This window comes from Podarcis cretensis (genome assembly GCF_951804945.1).
Source record: "Podarcis cretensis genome assembly, chromosome: 6".
Taxonomy (NCBI): Eukaryota; Metazoa; Chordata; class Lepidosauria; order Squamata; family Lacertidae; genus Podarcis; species Podarcis cretensis.
In genome coordinates this window covers 46,528,473-46,549,010 of record NC_137175.1, presented here as the reverse complement: position 1 = coordinate 46,549,010, position 20,538 = coordinate 46,528,473, and the positions used below count along the sequence as shown (strand labels likewise).

The following is a 20,538-nucleotide window of genomic DNA, read 5'->3' as shown; positions in this document are numbered from 1 at the left end:
TGTTGAACTCCATCAGAACTATTATCAAAGGGATTGAAGATAGCTGCTCTGGGGATTTCAACATAAATTATTACCGTAAATTGACAATATGATTGCAATAGATTCAGACAATCACTTCAGAACAACCACTTCATAAAAAGTAAATCCGTGTGCCAGTTTCATAGCATTTATCCTGCACACATACATATATCTTTGTCCATACTGAAGATCTGGAATGAACTTGCAAGAAGCCACATAATGTTGGAGGTTTCGTCCCCTTTCGCATTTAGTCAAAAGCAGAAGTGAAACCTTCCAAACTCATTATTGCAGCCGTTGAAGATGGGAGGGTGAGAATCTGATGCATGCACAAGCACATTCTCATAACGCTAAACCATGCTTTAGCATTTTTTATGAATGAGGCCTTTATGTCACCTGAGCAAAAGACATGGTTGTATTTGGTTGTATTATCACTTTGACTCAAAATCCTTCAATGGAAGAATGCACATTAATTTAGTAATTTATGCTGCAGAACACGGGCTTGTTGCATTTTTGTTTTGCTACATAAAAGTTTGGTCTTACTGACAAGTTGTGTTTTACCCTTTCTGTAGACTAATTGTCCTGACAGCAGGCACACTTTTTATGGTCAACAGTTTTGTATCCCACACTCTCCAGGAGAGCTTTTAAAGGAAATAAGTATATGAAACTCTTTCAAGTTAAAACAGAAAGTTTGAAGAGAAAAGAGGCCTCATATAATTCAGAAATTCAGCCGCAAATTAGAACTGCTGTTTGGAATCTGAAAAGTTCAAATTGAGCTGTGGGGTGCAAGGCATATGAGATAAATAGTGTGATATTAAGTAACTGCTACTGCACCAGCCCTAGGAAAGGGTCCCAGCACTAGCTCTTGATCCAAGTGCCCTTGCACAGGCGTGTTTGAATCCTACCATTCAATTCCATAGGATGCTTTATTTGGCTAGTAACTCTTCTATAAGGCAATTTTACCTATGAGATTTGGAACTATTTGATCACTGAATGTCCATTCCAAGTTGAATATTGCATTTATATGAGTGGGAATCTTTGCCAGATGCAAGCATCCCCCTGACCAACCTTAAATGCCCCCCCCACCTAGACCTCTGGTAGGGGCTGATGGGAGTTTAGTCCAACAATATCTGGAGGCTACCAAGTTGGTTATTCCTCTTCTAGGGTCTTGTAAATAGGTTTGTTTTCCTCTGGTATGGTGGAAGAGTTCCACTTTTCTAGTCCAGGGAAAAAAGCAACCCCAGGAAGGAAGCAAGTTACAATGAAAATCTCTTTGCAACCCTACAGCCTATTCATAAGAGGTACTATTTCTTAAAGAGGAAGCATGTTTTGAACAGAATGCTGTAAAAACAAGCTGTCACAACACAGACTACAAAAGTGAAAATGCAAAATGTAAGGTTTATAATGAGTTCAAACAGGGATGGAAAGTTCTTAGAATGAAGAAAATTCTCAAAAAGCACAAGAAAGCCCTAACAACTTTATGCTGGTACTAATGAATTCGCATTATTTTCAAGTCCTGAATTCAAGAACAACAAAAAGGGATAACCTTTAAATTTTGTTATTTTTCCACATTATAGACCATAAATCAGGATCTGTAACAAAACCATCTGTATGCCACACAGCCTGGTTTTGGGTTGTTCTACTTTACCTAAGGCAGTATCTCAAACTAAGCACAGTGATGTAGCACTGCCCCACTTACTATCTAAACTGTTTACAAACCAACATCATACTTCAGGATGAAGGCTTATGCCAGTAGAGCACATACTTGAACTACCCCCTTGTAGCACCATTTCCCAGTTTCAGAAAGAGCTGCACAAGTCCCAAATGTAGCACAACAGGGTTCAGTTCCTACTACTGGAGCACTGTATTTCTACATATTGGCTCCCCCAAGCAGCAGATAAGAATGCCTTATGAATTCTTCAGGTACTCAAGTCTGATATGCTTACATCAGACTTACATCATACATACTGATCATCTCATTTTTTTTTATCTGTCACATATTTCATTCTGTTCCCATCCAGGACTGGAAATTAGCTAGGTGCCTGGCGCATTTTGCACCTGGCTATCAACCACTTGCGACCAAGTGAAGATGGGCCTTACTTCTCCACCATCTTGGAGGTGCATGCCTGGGGATCATTGGATCTGGGCTGTTTTCACACACTAATACCACATCCTGTAGAATTTTATCCGTACCCTACCCTCTTGGCAACACTGATTTGAACCCTCATAACAACAGAACTCCCAATCTATTTCAAATTCCAATTGATATAGTAATTCAGTAGCAACCCTATGAAAGAACGGATAAATAGTCTCAATGTCTACAACAATTTGATAGCCATGCCCATAATCCACAATATAGACACCTGCATTTGTCCCCGCGATGGGGTGAGCTCCCGTTGCTCGGTCCCAGCTCCTGCCAACCTAGCAGTTCGAAAGCACGTCAAAGTGCAAGTAGATAAATAGGTACTGCTCCGGCGGGAAGGTAAACGGCGTTTCCATGCATTGCTCTGGTTCGCCAGAAGTGGCTTAATCATGCTGGCCACATGACCCGGAAGCTGTCTGCGGACCAACGCCGACTCCCTTGGCCAGTAAAGCGAGATGAGCGCTCCAACCCCAGAGTTGTCTGCGACTGGACCTAACAGTCAGGGGTCCCTTTACCTTTATCTTTTACCTCTCTTTCTTGAGTTATTTATCTTGCCCAGTTGTCAGCTCTTGCTTCATGATTTATGTTTTGGTTTTAGATAAGCTTGATAATCATTTTCAGACTTATCATTCAGCTAGAGTGCCTGTCACCACCTCTTCAGAATGCGCACTAGCACAAAGTCAATAAATAATTGGATGATCACAGATAACTTTATGAAATGAGTATAAGCCTTACTAAGTCAAAGTGTCTCCAAGATTCCCAACACTTAAAAAATCACTTGTAAGACTATGTAACTGAATAACATTATCTAAGGCAAAATACAATACAATTCTACACTGATTTATATGAAACAAATTGCGCACAGGATGTTCACCTATGTATAATTAATCACTTTGCTATGGGATCCTGCAGAGAAAAGGGTGGCATGAGAGAATAGCTAGTCTATACACAAATGTCTGGTACATGTTTTTGTGAGAACAGTGTAAGGAAAGCAGAAGCAGAAATCAGTCAGAAGCAGTTAAACAACTAAATGACCAAAAAATAGGAATGCTGAAGAATGCATAGAACAGAAGAGAAACTGAATGAATTCAATGCATCATTATCCCTGCAGAAATGGTCATATGATACATACAGCAAACTTCTTTTTCAGTGTAGTGCACAGGATGTAGTTTTGGAACTAATGAAAAAGAATCAGAAGTAACAACTCAGTAAGCCTCGTGGTATTCACTTGGGAGTTGTTAAATATGAAAATGGTGTTATTTAAACAAAGATCACAAATTTGTCAACCTAAATCTCGTTCTAGGTAAATTCATAGAAAGCATTTAGGCCTGTAAGGCTGTCGAATTCTCATATAAGACTTACTATGGAATGCTCAGCATGACTTCTAAAGCAAAATAAATTGCCTCATCAATCTTCTGGAGTATCAGTTTCTGGAGTATCAACGGGCATGCTGACACAAATGATCCAGTTAAAACTATGGTCTGGTTCTCTGGTTGCAACTAGCCATTACTTGTTGTAAAGGAGGATCCCTAGTTGGTACACAACACTAAATCAAGACTCTTTGAAAATGAAAATGAAAATTAACTCAGCAAAAGTCTTCCTGCCCATGCAGGAAGAAGAAAGGGAACTTGAGCTCAAAGAGGCTTATGCACAAATTGCTAAATAATGATTAAATGTTACATGGCCTACTCAGTTGATTTTCAAAATGCTGTCCACAACATTTTTCAACATTTTCCAACTAAACTTAAGATCCAAGTGGTAAAAGAAAAATTCTCTTTTGGACTAGTACACTACACTACACTACACTATACTACACTACACTACCACTACCCTACCCTAAAAATAAAACCAGAGTTTGTACAATAGATAATAGCATTCCCCCTTCTAAAAAATGTTGACTAATGTGAGGTCAGGGGTGCATGAGGAGGAAGCCAACCATGCAGGTATAAAGGTTGAATTATATAAAGGTCCCAAGTTGCGTAGCAGCTCATTTGTTTGAATTCTCTCCTATGTTAAAACTTGCTTCACATAAAAGGCTGCCATGGGGAGAAGGACTCCAGCCTAGCCTTCTCATTGACTTATTTGTTCTCTTTGCAGCAAGCATTTGTTTTACTTACAGAAGCATTCAAACATGTGACCACCTCCCTGCAATCTGAACATAATCCAGGAAATGCTACCATGCAGTATTTCTAAACCAAAGGTTGATCATTAGAGAATTTTAAAAAAGAATTAGATCCATTTACAGAAGATGGTGAATCAATAACTGTTAGGGGCCTGTCATCAATATTTTCATTAGTATATTCCTACTCACCCCCATGAGCATATACTGCTAAATAAGATTTCAGCTCATAAGAAAACCTGCTGGAGTAAGAAGCCTTTCTCATTTTGCTGGCTACAGTAAAAGCCTGCTACAGAGGAACTCTTAACCAACATATCAAAGCTTAATGCTTTATGGCCAGGTGGTTTGTCACAATCCTGTGTCCTAACCTAGAGTGTGGTTATAAAAGGGGAACCCTCTGATGTCTCTTCATCTATGAGGGTCATGCAACAGAGTTCTGAAATTGGTAAAACCAATGGGGAGAGAAAAGCTTGTTGCAAAACTGATTTTCAAATTTCCATACAAGTTTAAACATATATGCTATTTCTCAGTGAAAACCACTCAGCAGTTAAATTCTGAAAGCAATGCTCTAATTAAGTAATTATTCAGAAAACAGCAAGGGCATGATCCAGTTAAGTTAAGCATTAACTTCTCACTGATTTGAACTGCAGACAGTTAAGTATGTTATGTTGTTTGTTATATAGTCGGAAATCAATTTTTAGCTATTTTTGTAATTTATTTGGTTGTTAAGTTGCTTTGAGCCATCTTTCTGTATAAAGCAACAAATAAATGCAATACATATTAATAAGTATGTGCTCAGCATACTGTTAATGATGATATTCCACTGTGGTGTCCCACTGGTGCAACACACTTTCACCTGCACAAACAGGGCTTCCCCTTCCTCCAGAGCAGATTACGGATGCAGAAGGTAGAAGAGGATGAGGAAGTCCCAGGTTGCTTCCACTGGCATGATGTTGGATCTCACCCAGAGTTATTTAAAAACTTTAATTTTGCATAGATCATTCCCTGGAGGAATCTGCTAAATTGAAACACTCCACAGAACAAAAATTCAAATAGCACTTCTCTAAATCTTCAGGGGAAGTGTGAGAGGCATCCTTCTGTGTATACAACCTATTAAGACTGCTCAACTGACTGTGTGAGAACACAAGCAGGAATTGGATCTTAATACTCACTTCACTCCCATGACCTGTCAGCAAAGTGATCAAATGGCAGAAAGAGTGAAGGAGGGGGAGGAGCTTCTGGCAAAGTTCAATAGCAAATGACATAGGTATAGCAGAAATAAGGCGGCTTGTTTCTTGCAGTTCATGCTACTACTTACTGAAACAGGAAAGAAAGAAAGCACATTTGAGAAAGTGGTAAAAGCAATCTGCCAAGTCCCTCCCAACAATTTTACTAAACTCTGAGAAAAAGGGTCATGAAATCAATTTATTTTGGGATCTCTCTTATAACACTGATTAACAATTCTACCACCACTCTTTTTGTTTCCTTTTCTTAAAACCCATTGTGAGTTCAGGTATCTGGTATTATGAAAAGCAACTGTCAGGAACAAAGGAAGGGGGGAAAGTGAGGAAAATACAGTTTGATTCTCTCCCTTCAGCTTAACAAGCAGGTCTTTGTATGAACGATATACACAGAATGGAAAAGCGGGCCGGGAAAGGAGTTGCTTTCCTCCTTTTTTTGTTTTTTTAAAAGAGCAATTGAGTTGTGTCATGTTTTTCATTCTGAAGTAATATTTAAACTGCAGAATATGCTAAAAAGCAAAAAAAAAAAGCTCCAATTGTTCTTTGGTTCTCAAAAATCATATAATAATGGGAACATGTCACTTTCTGGAAAAGCCTCAAACCTTCAACTTTCAAGGGTCTCAAAATCAGATTGGCAATTTCCCCCCAAACCTAGGGCCATCATCTATGCAGTCTATGTTTGGGGCCACATGGAGAGAGAAGAGGTTGTCCATGTAGCATTGGATACAGCCCTAAGGCTTCAATCCTAATCCCACTTACCTAGGAATAAGCCCCAGTTAAGTTTCTGAGGAGATATGGTTAGGATTGCATACTAAGAATCTGAATAGTTTATCTAGGATGGAAAAGTCTTTTGCTTAATGCTTAAAAATAAGGTACCCATATCTGACGCATTTTTATTTCAAGAAAGAGAGAATTGCCAACTTCCCTGGAAGCCTGTCAAAATTAAAAACTGTTCCAGGTGAGCAAAAAATGAAGACCTCTAAATTGGAAAATGATAATATTTGGTCTCCTCCTTTTACATTGTGAATGTCTCAAACACATGTACTTATTAATAGGCAGAATAAACATTATAAAAATACTTGTGCAATTTTGCAAAAAAAATAAAGTCGCATATAACATATATAAATAAAAACCACAAAAACTACCAGAATCACAGATCAGCAGCTGTCAAAAAAAAGATTCCCTTCCTCTAACTGTCTATGTATGCTTGGCAGCATAGCAAAGTTTTCAGCAAATGTCTAAAAGTTAATACTCAGGACACCTGCCAAATCTTTATTGGAAGAACATTTCATCCAACTGGGCCAACGATACTGAAGGCTCAAGTTTGTGTTATCAGATGAGCCTCACCAACTCAGGGGTAAGTAAACTTTTTGTGAGATGCTAAAAATGCAGTAGGGATGCGGGTGGCGCTGTGGGTAAAACCTCAGTGCCTAGGGCTTGCTGATCGCATGGTCGGCGGTTCAAATCCCCGCGGCGGGGTGAGCTCCCGTTGCTCGGTCCCTGCTCCTGCCCACCTAGCAGTTTGAAAGCACCCTTATGTGCAAGTAGATAAATAGGTAACGCTTTATAGCGGGAAGGTAAATGGCGTTTCCGTGTGCTGCGCTGGTGCTGGCTCGCTAGAGCAGCTTCATCACGCTGGCCACGTGACCCGGAAGTGTCTCCGGACAGCGCTGGCCCCCGGCCTCTTAAGTGACATTGGCGCACAACCCTAGAGTCGGACACGACTGGCCCGTACGGGCAGGGGTACCTTTACCTTTACTTAAAAATGCAGTCCCCACTTTCAGACTGTTCATGTTCCAAAAGTGATTTAATGCACATGCATGTGAGTGGTCAGAACACACATTATCGTAGTAAACTTTATGAACTTATTTTGCAAGGACCAATTTGAAAAGACTGAAAGTGGACCATAGCTTATGTTTGCAACAATGTAAATTTGTGATATTTACATTTCACTAGAGATTTCCAAAGCTTTTTGTTTTCCAGTGTCTATATTAGGGAAGGATACTTTTTGACAAGAAAAGAATACTTACACCCCAGTACCATGTGTAAGACTGAACTGAAACAACAAAGAACAAATTCCAATGAAGTTTCAGCTGACAAGTCCAGGATGTTTTACATGAGAAGCATTATGAATTAGACTGTTTCCATTTGGATTTTGTACTCCAGTTCTACAGTAGATACTGCTGCTTTCTAGTATGTACTCAAACTGATTGTAACATGTGTTTTAATTTGTAGATTCCAACCATAAGATTTAAAATTGCTATAAAGATAACACATTAAAATGCAGAATACTATTTGAAGTATAAGATAACAATAGTTCATTTGTTGTGAGGAAAAAAGATGGATGCTATTATTGTTCCCATGAAGCTTGATCAACTTCTCATCCTCCTGGCATTTTTCGGAATAGACTTACTTTCATTGGTTTCCTGGCAAAAGCACTTTTCATTTCATAATTCAATAAAGTTCCAAATTCACTATTTTTTGAACAGCATGCTTTCTACCCTGATCCAACAACTGCATATTTACAGCATAATTCTATGAACAATTCTTCACATGTAAACACCACTATACTTAATGGATCTTACTCCTTCAAAGCCGGGTGGGCTTTGGGAAGGTGGTGGGAAGGCTCTTGGGCCCATCTAAGCATCATACCTTCCTCCCTAAGCAGGGCAGAAGCTTCCCGGGGTACTAGTCTAATACCCCATGTCCACCGACACCACTGGTTAGGATTGTTAAAATTGCTGTGTTAGTGTTAGCAACATCATGATGGTTAGTCATCAAAAATGTGTTACTGATAAACTATACTAAACTTATTTATGGAAAAATGGATATTTGGAAACAAAGTTATCTCAAGATCCCACACTTTAAAAACACATTTTAAATGAGTTCAGTTTGGTTAGGATTCTTCATCTCACCATACAATTAAGTGCTAAGAAGATTACTTCCTCTTCCCAACACTACAATGCTCAAAATAAGATTGCATTAGGGTGTATTAGAATTTATCACTTTTTTGTAATGTGCTGAGTTGTCTCAGGAACAATCCAATTTGAAAGTATATAAGTATCAATGACACTTAATGGCAACATCCCCCCACCCACAATGTTATAACACAGACCTTGGACCCACCCCAAACGCATTGCCAACCTCTCAGTTATGATATTAGTTACCCATTTCAGGCACAAATGCCTAAGAAATGTGCCTTCATTGAGCTAATTCAGGCATAACATTCCTGGCTTCATAAACTAGAAGTGGGGAACCTCTTCAAACCCACCCATTTATATCAAGAGGGGAGGGGAGGGAATATCATTTGACCTAGCTTGGACCAGTCCTAAAGCTGATCATGTGAAACTCAACCCTGTTGCTGTGGTGCATAGATGCAGTTTCTATTAAGGTACATTTCCTCCTTTACCTCCTCTTTGTTTTCCTTTCATTATGTCAAACCCTTTTCAAAGCTGCCCCTATTTTCAAGTTGAGACATGAACCCAACAGACCCTTATCCAAAGCTGTTGATAGCTAACCATGGTTGTATGTCCTTTTCTGAATCCCATAAATTCATGAATTCATAAGATGGGCATAGCCAGGATTTTTTTTGGGGGGGGACGGGACAGAACTTTGTTAGGGTGGCAGAACCGATGTGATTGGTCTGTTAGTTAAGTATTTCTATTGTTTTACTTGATGGGGGGGCAACTGCCCCCCCAGCTACGCCCATGCTTCACTATCTATTTAAACATGACCCAAGCCTCCTTGAATTGTTGCATTGGGCCATTCAATTTTTTTTCTATTTCCCACTCCCACAGAGCAGTTTCTACTCCCACTTTTCATCCCTCATGATTTGTCTCATTCTCTGCAAAGCTCTTCGTCTTACAAGGAGAGAAAGCAATAAAAAACAACTCAATGGAATGTTCTGCTCTTTGCCACAATGAGCCACCTTCCAAGAGAGCTCACTTGCCCTTCTTCCACCAGCACCATTCCTGCTTTGTCCCTTAGGGTTGTGTGTGTAGCCATCTCACACACTTAGTCAAGCAGAAGAGGAAGCCATCTCACATGCTCACAGAAGAGGGTCATTCCTGAGAGGCAAAAATGGTGAAAGGAATGTTAAGGATAATCCTAAAATAGTGTGGGACCATAAAATTAGGCTGTGAACCACATGGCATGGAGGCTGAAGGTTCTCCATCCCAGTCATAAATCTATGGCTCACAAAGCTGAGAACAAGCATAGAGCCTAAGTACTCCTCCCTCTTCCTCTCACACACCAGCTTCAGAAAGGAAATCCTGACTTAATATCCAATTCAGTAAATGGACATTAAACCAGTGTTTAGTCCCAACAGGCAACTCAGGTTTAAACAAACCAGGATCTCCAAGCCATGTCAGCATTTGAGGGGCAAAAAGGTAAGGGAGCAGCAAAACGAACCGTATGTGTTTGCAGCCACATAAACAGTTATGAAGCCAGAAATGTTACGGGCTCACTGAAATCCAACTTTACTGGTTTAAACCTGTGTAGAATAGCATACCAATAGGCAGGTTTCTTAGAGAATGGCTGACCTATATTCATAAGACATGAAAACACTTGAAGAAATATTGTTTCCTAATGTATAAAACCATTCACCGCCAAATCATTGTAGCATTATCCAACAAGAGAAAGGAATAATGGTCACAATAGTTTTGATTATATTTCTGTGTTTGTTAAATATGAAACCCACCTCTCCACCAAATGGTGGAAATACTGTCTAATACCCTTTTCTGTTTGGCTATCACCTGTATTTGGTTGCCTTATTAGTAATTTTTAAAATGACTACCCTTTTCTTGAAAAAGTCAGACTGGTCCATTATTGCCTGTTTATTTTGTGCTCAGTTGAAAGTGCTGGTTCTTAACTTTATGCTGCTGTATGGCTTGGGACAAATTTAGCTGGTCTCTAAGCTGCTACTGGACAATTTTTTAATTTTTTTCTTTATTTCGACTGTGTCAGACCAACACGGCTACCTACCTGAATTTGGGATCCCAGGATCACCTTCACTTGTACATGAATGAACATGTACTCCATTCAACAGCTGATGTCCTACTTCTATCAATGTTTGAAACTCCCCTTGCACATTTTGCAACAGGGAATTGCCTTAGCATGAGCAGTTTCTGAGCTCTGGGTGCAGTACTGCGCCTAAGATTTCAGATTAAAACTGCAAAGTAGAAGGAAAGGAAGACCTTTTTCTACCTCCCCACTTCCAGGTACTCTCTGAAGACTGGAGAAGAGACCCTCTCAAGAATATTAAGGGGGTGGGTAGGGGAAGGACTAGACTAGATGTGAAAAATGAACATACGGTAATATTTTAGCTGCAGTTCATTCCTTTTCAGCATTGTATTCTAATTATAAAAAAGTGTGCCTAGACATTTCATTGTTCTGCCCATAACCTAGGTTTAAGGAGCCATTTAGCTCCTAGTTTTCATATCTCAGTTTCTAACATTGACTTCTGAATGCCTCTGCCAACTGAAGTGTAGGAGTGCCTTCTTGAAATGAAGTCAGCCTTATAGAATGACCACTCCAGGAAGGCTCACCTTCTGGCCTCAAGCAAAAACCTTTTCAAAAAGGCTTTGAACAAACTGATTTTACATTTGCTGATTTTAAGTTGCTACAATAAAGGCCATTCCACTTTTCTTTCTGCTGGGGTTATTTAGCCTTTGGTTAATTAAACTATCTATGACCTTTTAAACTGTGGGCGGGTATTACTATGGTATGTATTTTTGTGTTTTTATATTATAAACTACCCTGTGATCCTCAGATGAAGGGCGGTATAGAAAATTTAATACTAATTTAGGTTATTGTATTTTAATATTCTGTTGGAAGCCACCCAGAGTGGCTGAGGAAACCCAGCCAGATGGGCGGGGTATAATTAATAAATTATTATTATTGCTTATCTTTCATTCTGTTGGTTTGTAATCTGAAGTTTAATTATTTTAATAATTTTCTGTAAGTCATGCTGAATTCATTAAAAATAAAGTAAGATAAGAAATACTGGTTTTTATTGATTCTGTCATTTGACTTGACTTTTATGCTAGATTTTGATATGTTAATTTTATTGTGATTTTGCTTTGTGATTTTAATGCAAATCACTTTGGAACGTCTAAAGTAGAAAACAGCTAATAAGTGCAATAAATAATAGTACAGTACACGTGTTATTTAAAAATACAAGCCATATACAGACACACTCTGGCAGTAGAACTATGGTAAGTGCTTCTACAAGCCTTAAAAAGGCTATACTCCAATTCATTTTCCTCCTGGTGCCAATTTCTTCTAGTTACAAATATAATGAGAATGACAATACATTGGATTCAAGCTAACTTCTAGTTTAATGTAGGTCCCAATAAAATCAAAGGGCCTGGTTAGTTATGACTAAAGGAAATCCTATTGATTTCAATGAAAATAAATTTCAGCAATCTGGATCCAACACAATGAACTAAAGTAACAGAGAACTGAGTAAAACTAACTTGACAGAATATTGGTGCCTTGTTATCCACCAACAGCCTCCAGCAACTAGGCCAAGGCACCATATTCCCTGTGCAACTAAGTCAGCTTGCAGGCAGAGGGAATTACTGACCAGGATCTGTTGCTCTACAGAGCCTTCCTGCAGATGGTCATCAGAAATACTGCAAGCTTTAGTCCAGAAGATCAGGTGACTGGAGAGGCCAACAATGTCCCATAATTGCTGATTTCAACCCAATTCCTCAGTCCAAACTGCAAGAGACTACCTGGAAGTCTACTGGAGCCTACTGAAATACCTGCATTGACAACCCCAATCCAACAGAATTTACTTAGGGAGTTCTAAATGGTAGCTAAGAAAGCTGCTACACTGCACTATTTACTTAGGACTTCCATAAATCTTTAATTCTAATCTCACCTCAGTTATGAAGTTAGTATGTAGGTAAAGAGAAGCTGCTCTCTCGTTTAACCTCAGCTGCCTATCTGCAGTATGATGATAACCAAATTTAACCTGCTTTAGAAAATTATTGAAAGGATTAATGATATATTACTTGCATGTTAAGCACTTTGAACACTTCAACACTATATAAGTTTTAGATTATTTAAATAAAATTTACATCTAAGATGCCATGTTGTTTAATAGGAATATCTTGATGTTTAACCTAAAATATGTGATAAATTTTATACTGAAATAAACTGTTTAAATGCAAGTTTACCCCCTTCAATATGTGGGGAGGGGGTGGGACTTGTCGGGATAACCAGTCTCTCAATCCCGTTTTTTCTCTCACAAGCCCCTCTAATGGCAATTTCTGGCAAGTAACCAGTTCCTTTTATCCCAGTTTCTTTTTATAAATCCAGAATCAAATTTCTTTCTGCCATGTCATATGATGTGCTTAGCTGAGCATGGTGGTAGCAGATCACTGCCAAATCCCATGCCATGCCACGCCACACCAGTTCATGTCACCGTTCATTGTTTTAAATCTTTCATTCTGCATGCTTTCCTCATTTCTATCCCATCACAATACTGAGCTCTCTTGTCCTCTTAATTGTGCCTTGAGAAAACTATTCCTTCATTCATCCACATCATTTAAGCGACTCTAGAAATCAGGAGGTGCTCTTGATAATTTGATTTTGCCTGTTACTTTCCTATAAAAATCATATACTTACCCTGTACCATAGTATGTTTTGCTTACTCATGCTTCTGGTTTTTAAAGACCAAGAAGATTAGTAACCATTCTTTTTAACAGTTCAGATTAGATATACAGGCCAATCAATTCACATGGAACTTTATCAGCAGAAAAAGTGGGTCAATATTCCCAAAAACTTGCAATCTAAACCATTTACTTGTTGCATAGCATTCTTTACAAGAAAAGAGCCACAACAGTTTTTGTTTCGACAATTGCGTGCACACACAACCTTTGATCTTTTAACCATAATTTCTTCAGATTCTTTGTGCCACTCCCCTTCAAGCTGCAATCCTATGTGCATGCACACCTACTTGGAAGTTAGCCCAAACTGAACACTGTGGAAGTTACCAAAACATACATGGGATTGCACATTTCCCACATAAAAGATGTAGAGGTAAGAGTATGAAACCCTGGTCAACTGTCCTTGCTTTGGCCCCTAGAAATAAATTATTGCACCACCTGCCTGTCTATGTCTTGGGAGTTTAATTCTGATGCCTCTGGAGACTTAAGGTCAGACGTGTAACAATTCAGCGCTTCCTATGAGGACCCCCTTCGTTTACACAGGAACTTACTCTAAGAGATTAAGGTTGTCTACATTGCACACATTCCTGAGCTCCGGGAAAGATGGCCAGATACAAAAGAGAACAGCCCTCTTTCACCTTTAACGGTTACGAAGGAGAATTTCAGCAAGTGCAGCTTGTAGAACTATTTAAAGGTGCAGATACCGAACGTGCAACTGGACATCTGGCCACCCTGGGCCCGAGGCGCAAAGTGTGCAGCCAGAGCTTTTAAACAACGGAAAGCTTTGCTTCTCGGAAGTGTCTTGCCACCTCCCAGCGCCAAACGATTCACAGACAGGAGACAGGCGCTAATGAGAGGCGTCATGTCACTTCTTGCCTAGTAACAACCGCGTGTTACTCTCGCTACTAGCCACTAAGGAGGAAGCCCCTCCGTCCTCCTTCAAACTGCGGCATGCCGTCTGGGGAAGCTCCGTCTGGGGAAAGGGAGTTGTTCACACCCTACGAATCCTTTAAGAATAGACACCCCACACAAGCTCCACCCATCTCCTCATCCTCTGCCCCTCTTTCAGCAGCCCCATCTAGCCTCCTCCCCCATCTCCCCCCGGCTTCTTCGGAGCTTCCCGTTTGATACCCCGCCTCCCTTACATGTCGGGTGTGCCATTGCTAACCGCCCCCCCCCCTTGCAACACTTAGGGAGCCTCTTCTTCTGGCGCCCCTCCCCCTGAATAAACACCCAGTTCCCCCCCCCACTACCACCCCCATCCCGGCTCGTGCTCCCCCACCTCCAGCCGCAGCCCGCCCGCCCGCTTCTCTCACTCACCTCTTCCTCGCTCTCGTTGCGGAAGCAGAGGCAAGCCGCCCGTTTCTTGTATCCGTCCCCGTCGTAGGTGCGAGTCTGGTTGGACTTGAGCTTCATCATCCTCCGCTCGGGAGAAGGGGTGGGAGCACCCACTAGGGAGGCAGGCGAGGGACGGGTGTCGGCTCCGCGCGGGAGAAGGTCGGGATCTCCCAACCGCGGGGTGGGGGGTGGGGGAAGGAGGCGCGGGGACCCGCTATCCCGGAGAGTCTCTGCCTCACACACCAGCCGAGAGGGAGGGGGAAACCCTCTCCGCAGCCGCTACTCGCTCCTAATGCTACCACCCGCCGCCCGCCGCCTCGCTCCCCCTTTCAGCTCTTCCCACGTCGGCACCCCAGCTGCCGCTAGCGCTCCGGCCACCGCCGCCAACGACGACGACCGCGACGCCATCTTGGGACATGCTACGCCAACGGCGCAGAGGCAGCGGGAGGAGAAAGGCGCTGGCTGAAGCTTCTCGCCTCCGACGAGCCGCTGCGCAAACGGCGTAGCCGAGGGTTGGGAATCGCTCTCTCTCTCTCGCGCGCGCGCGCCCCCCCCCCCGCCCTTCGGTTCCGGACACCCGTTACAGAGCGTCGCCTCCCAGCGCAAAGGGTTGCGCCGCCACACTAAGCGGAACGGTGTCGAGAGCAAGGGGGAGGGGCGCCTTTCTCCCTCTGCCGCCATCGCAGCTTTACGCAGCCTCCGCGCGCCGAAACTACAGTGAGCCAGATGTCTGGCGCAACGTTTTTGCACAAGGGCTGACAGCGGCCTTGCGTAAAACGCGTAGCCCGACTGAAACAATGCCCATCTTGTGTGAGGAGGAGCAGCACGCCAAAAACGTACCGGCGGAGAAGTCTTGAAGCCAGGCTTGGGAGCGTGAAATGAAAGGAGGAGAGGCTGAAGAAAGGGGTGTCTCCTCTTTATGTGGTGGTGGAGAAAAAAAATAAAGTCTCTTGTTCATTAAGCCAAAGGTGCACCTACTTGGAAGCCAGGGCGCACAGTAGGTAAAACTATAGGGATTTTTCGCTTCCTTTGCGAATAAATACTGTAGTATTTTGCCAGCACTCAGGCTGCAGTATTTTGCCACAGTTATGGTGTGTCCCCGCCCTCCTCGAACGAGCAGGCATATAGCGATTACTGACTGCAAGGTGTGCTCTGTGCGACTGTCATACAGGGATGTCTATGGGCGAGCAGCGGCGTGAAATGTTATTTTTAAGTTGTCTTTCTCTTCTGCCTCCCCCACCGTCTATACAACTTACCAGACGGTAAGTCACACAGAACTCAATAGAACTTGCTTCCGAGCTGACATACCTAGGATGCAATTACAAATAATAATAGTTTTAAGGCCTGACAAAAACGTTTCCCCTCAGAGCAAAGTTAACTCTCTCCTGCATTTTACAGCAGCAGCAGGACACGGACTCCTTTCTAACCCTAAGAAGAGAACGCATGGCATTTTACCTTCCATCATCTAGGGCAGCTTTAATTACATTCAAATTGAACGAGAGACGTGCTGAGGATGGAGCACATATGCAGGGCCCCAGATGATGATCACAAGGTCCAGGTTGGTTCTTAGGAGGAAAGGATGGTGACAAACTGTGTTCTTCCTTACTGACATATAAAATCAAACCAGACCTCTATCGTTTTTACATTGTCAGTAGGGAATGGTGGTGTTGTTTTTTAAAGGGTGATTTCAGTCCCTGTATTGCTTTTGACATCTTAAAGCTATAATCCTATATGCAAGGAAGCCCCACTGAACACACTGGGATATCAGAGGTTATCATGAAATGCTTCAGACTGCATTGCAGATCCCCATTCATTCCTACAGTTAGAAGAAATGGCACTTACTTTGAATTACACCAAGCCAGCTTGTTTTAAACTCTTGCAGCCCAACAGAGCATAACAAATTGAGGTGCCTCCTTCTTTGGCATCCATCAGGGCCACAGGCAAACCACCCCTCTCATTTGCTTAAACATTCAGGCAAAAGCTACCCTAAGCCATGAGCGGACATAGTTAGAAGTACAATTCAGTTCTCTGTTCCAATATTGAAAACCACTATTTAGTGTGGAGTAGCTGAGTGTACAGCCAAAAGTTCACACTGTAGCAAACAGGATAACTTCGCAAGGGGTTCCTTTGCAAAGTTTCTTTAATACAGAACACTCTAGTTGGAAAATCTCCAACACAAACTATTAAATCTCTCTGTTTAGGCCATATAATGAAGAAAGAACCTGCAGATGGTTACAAGCATGGCCTAGGCATTTAAGTAGAATTTGTTTTAAAAGCAGAGGTTGATGGTCCTCACATATAAAAGAATTTGAGACAGGATTTGGTATTATTACCAGTTTGTATCTTTATTTTCTTAAGGTGTGCCAATGTCATTATTATTTTCTTGCATTAGTACATTTTTATCCCATCTTCCCAAAGAGCCCAAGGCAGCAAACAACAGTAATAAAATAAAAATTAAAAACATTGACAATATGTTTACATTATATCTGCAATATATTTTAAACCCTCAGTTAATAATAATAATATTAGTTATATTATCAGTAGTATTTATTAAATTTTTTGGTTCATTTTTACCAAGGTAACTCAATATATAAACAAACACATTAAAACTGGCATAAAAGAAAACCAAAGACAAATCTAAAAGAGAATCCTATTTTTAAAAGGCAGGATTAAAACATCCCATCCACTCAAGGAGGCTACAGGTAATAATTAATTAAATATCTATACCACCCTTTATTTGAAAACCACAGGGCAGTTTACAATATAAAAAAAAAGAAACATACTACAACAACAAAAAATCCCGCCCTACACACAGTTTAAAAGGCCATAGATTGTTTAGTTAGGCAAAGGCCTTGAAGAGGAATGTTTTCGCCTGGCACCTAAAGATGTATAACGAAGGCATCAGGCAAGCCACCCTGGGGAGAGCGTTGCACAAATGGGGAGCCACCGCAGAAAAGGCCCGTTCTCGTGTTGCCACCCTCCAGACTTCTCACAGAGGAGGCACATGAAGAAGGGCCTCAGATTATTATTGCAAGGTCCAGGTCAGCTAATATGCAGAGAGGTGGGCCTTGAGATTTTGCAGTCCTGAAGCATTTAAGGCTTTATAGGTCAAAACCAGCACTTTGAATTTGGCCTGGAAACTACGGTAATTTGTAGCCAGTGCAGTTGGGCCAGGATCAGAGCCAAAGGCCTGGTGAAAAGAAATGCTTTTGCCTAGCATTTAAAGCTATGTATTAATGGCATCAGGCAAGCCTCCCAGAGAGAGCATTCCACAAGTGGGTTACCACCACTGAAAAGATGTATTCTCATGTTGCCACCCTATGGAGTTCCTGAGGAGGGAGCACATGAGGAAGGGCCCAGATGATGATTGCAAGGTCCATGTTGATTCTGAGGTCCAGCCTGGTTTTGGTGAGAGGTGGTCCTTGAGTCACATAAGGCTTTATAGGTCAAAAAGGCCCCCCAAACTTGACACAATGGCCCCATGTTTAAAGTACAGATTTTATGTACTGTCTAGCATGCAAACATTTCATTATTTATTATTTAACACGATTTGTATATCGCTTAATCAACAAAAACCTCTTAAGCTTTTCACTTGAAGCAATACAAAAAATACCTAATACCAACAAACTCAGAACTTTAAAAGCAGGTAGATACATTTATCAAAATGTATCACTTCCACAGATCAAAATGGTTTGATTGCTTTATGTGGTAAGGCAATCCTTTGTAAACTGGTCCCAAGTTGTTGAATTCAAGGTAGCTATCCAAGCAAGTGTGGAAGGGGGAATTACTCCTGTCAGTAATTGGGCTGCAGCATTGTGCAGTAAATCTAGTTCCTGCCTACTACTAATGTGGTTAAGCTATCCCACAACTGGTGCAATTGTCATACGAGCCGAAGGCAGTCCTAGCCACTAAGGCCAGCTGGGCCTCAATTGACAAAGCTGGATCCAAAAGCTGTATACCTGTTCCTTCAGGGGAAATGCAACTCCATCCAGGGCAAACAGCTGGCCACTTTCTGAATCACAAGAACCACACTGCCACAGCACCTTCATCCTGACAGGATTCAAGCCCACCCTGCACCCAGGCACTAGTCCAGGACCTACACAAGCTCTCTTGATTCAGATGTTATGGAGATATAGAACTGAGTGTCATTAACATACTGATGGCTTATAGTGAAATCCTATGTGTGTCAATCCTGAAGCCCTATTTAAAGAAAATGGGATTTACTCCTAGGTTCAGTGTATGTGAGATTGCAGCCTTTCTTTGTTGCAGGCATCCATATAAATCAGAAATAAGAGATCTTCTGCCAGTCCACTGTGGACACAATGCCCAAACCTGAAGGGATTCCCATAGCATAGGAGGTAAAAGATGTTTCTTCCTCCTGCCTTCATGATATGCTGACACTGCATCATGCTGTTATATTAAATGGGAAGCCTGTGCATACCCTCCATTTCTCCATTAAACCTGTTTTTACTTTTCAGTCAAGGAAAAGGAGCTTGAATGTCATGTCCCTTAACCAAGAACAGCAGGGAAGGTGAGATGGGAATGCAAGGGATACACATAGGCCTACAATTCCCTGCAAAAGCATAGCATTGAGTGTCCATGCATGCCAAAGGGGCTGACTACCTATGCCCTATAAGTGTCAGTTCCTCTTGTTGACTTCATAAAGCACAAGTTCAAAATGGGTAGCATTAATAATACCTATGTTATCTGAACAGCAGCTAACCTTGTTAGGGAAACTCGAAGAATTTTAAAGAATAAACTACAACATCAGCCAAAACAATTGCACTTATAACTGATGACTAAAATCCTAGACTATATCTAGAGTGATGATACATGTATATGCTGCAACCAAAAGGGGAGATGTAAAGTAAGAATAGACTTTTGCACTAAGAATTATATTTAGCTGACCACAATGTAAAGGCAGTGCTGCCTTTGAATGACAGCGAGACTATTTCAGGTCAGCTATGTATGTTATACCACAATACTTCTATTGTGTGCTTGTGTACCTTTAAAGACTAATATATGGATTTACTTGGAAGAAAGTTCCACAATTTATGAGCCTTTCTCCCAATCAAGTGGCATTTCTACACAAAACCCAGATGTATACTACAAGACTAGTGTGATCCAGTCACAACAGTAGCTGGTAGTAACAGTAATCTACAATAGGGCAAGAATAATAATAGTTAATAATTTATTATTTCTACCCAACCCAGCCACTCTGGGCGGCTTTCAAAAAAACATTAAAAACAGAATAAAACTTCAAACATTAAAAACTTCCCTAAACACCTTCTCTAAATACCTTTATAGGAAACACCTAAATAGGAATGATGCCCACAACCCTCATCGAGTCTGAATAGATTTACTGAAATTCTAATTCAACAATTTCATACCAGAACTTCCCATTGAAGGAATTACTGAATTAAAACAGCACCCATGACATGAGTGTGCCCTGCCACCCTAAATATGTCCCCCCGGTAGCTGAACATTACTACTGTGTCCTTCTTTTACAGAGAGCTTAACCTGTTTGGTAACTTGTGAGGAAAGCAAAAGGTCATTATTGGTAGATGATGTGGCTTTTCACACTGGAAGGCGAGTCCCTCATGGTATGACTAACGGATTTATTTTGCAAGACTGATATCAGCCTTTCCACCATATGAAATATCTGAGCAGCATACAAATAGCTTAAAACAGTATAGAATTAAAAAGTAAGTTAAGTAACAAAAAATGCCCAGCTCCTACATCAGTAGGGAACCTCAGACTGTGTGGGGGTCAGCAAATGCAGCCCTCCAGGCCTCTCTGTCGGTATCTCTTCCCCAAGCTACAGCCCTGCTTCACACTCAAGTTTTTGGCTTGCTTGAATTTCTCCTTTAACTTTGATGTCTTGCTTGCCTGGATTGAGGATAGAAAAGGGTTTATGTAGAAGAGAATGCGGGCTTCAAGCTGAAAAAGGTTCCCCACCCTGACCTTATACTAAGGGAGTGTGTGAGAATGCTACTACCCAAAACC

At 41.3% G+C, this 20,538-nt stretch overlaps 1 protein-coding gene and 1 long non-coding RNA gene across 2 annotated transcripts in view; one reads left to right on the top strand and one right to left on the bottom strand.

Moving 5' to 3' along the window:
* The window catches only part of NUDT3 (nudix hydrolase 3), a 28,778-nt gene extending 13,846 nt beyond the window's left edge, over window positions 1-14,932 (bottom strand). Inside the window, exon 1 of the mRNA XM_079980945.1 lies at window positions 14,515-14,932. Within this exon, the coding sequence (XP_079837071.1) occupies window positions 14,515-14,613 (99 nt within the window). The 5' untranslated portion in view covers window positions 14,614-14,932. The remainder of the gene's footprint in view (window positions 1-14,514) is intronic.
* Window positions 14,933-15,175: 243 nt separating this feature from the next.
* LOC307218576 lies at window positions 15,176-18,820 on the top strand. The gene is made up of 2 exons (XR_013840013.1): window positions 15,176-15,533; window positions 16,002-18,820. It is a non-coding gene; the product is annotated as an uncharacterized lncRNA (long non-coding RNA).
* The last annotated feature ends 1,718 nt before the right edge of the window (window positions 18,821-20,538 follow it).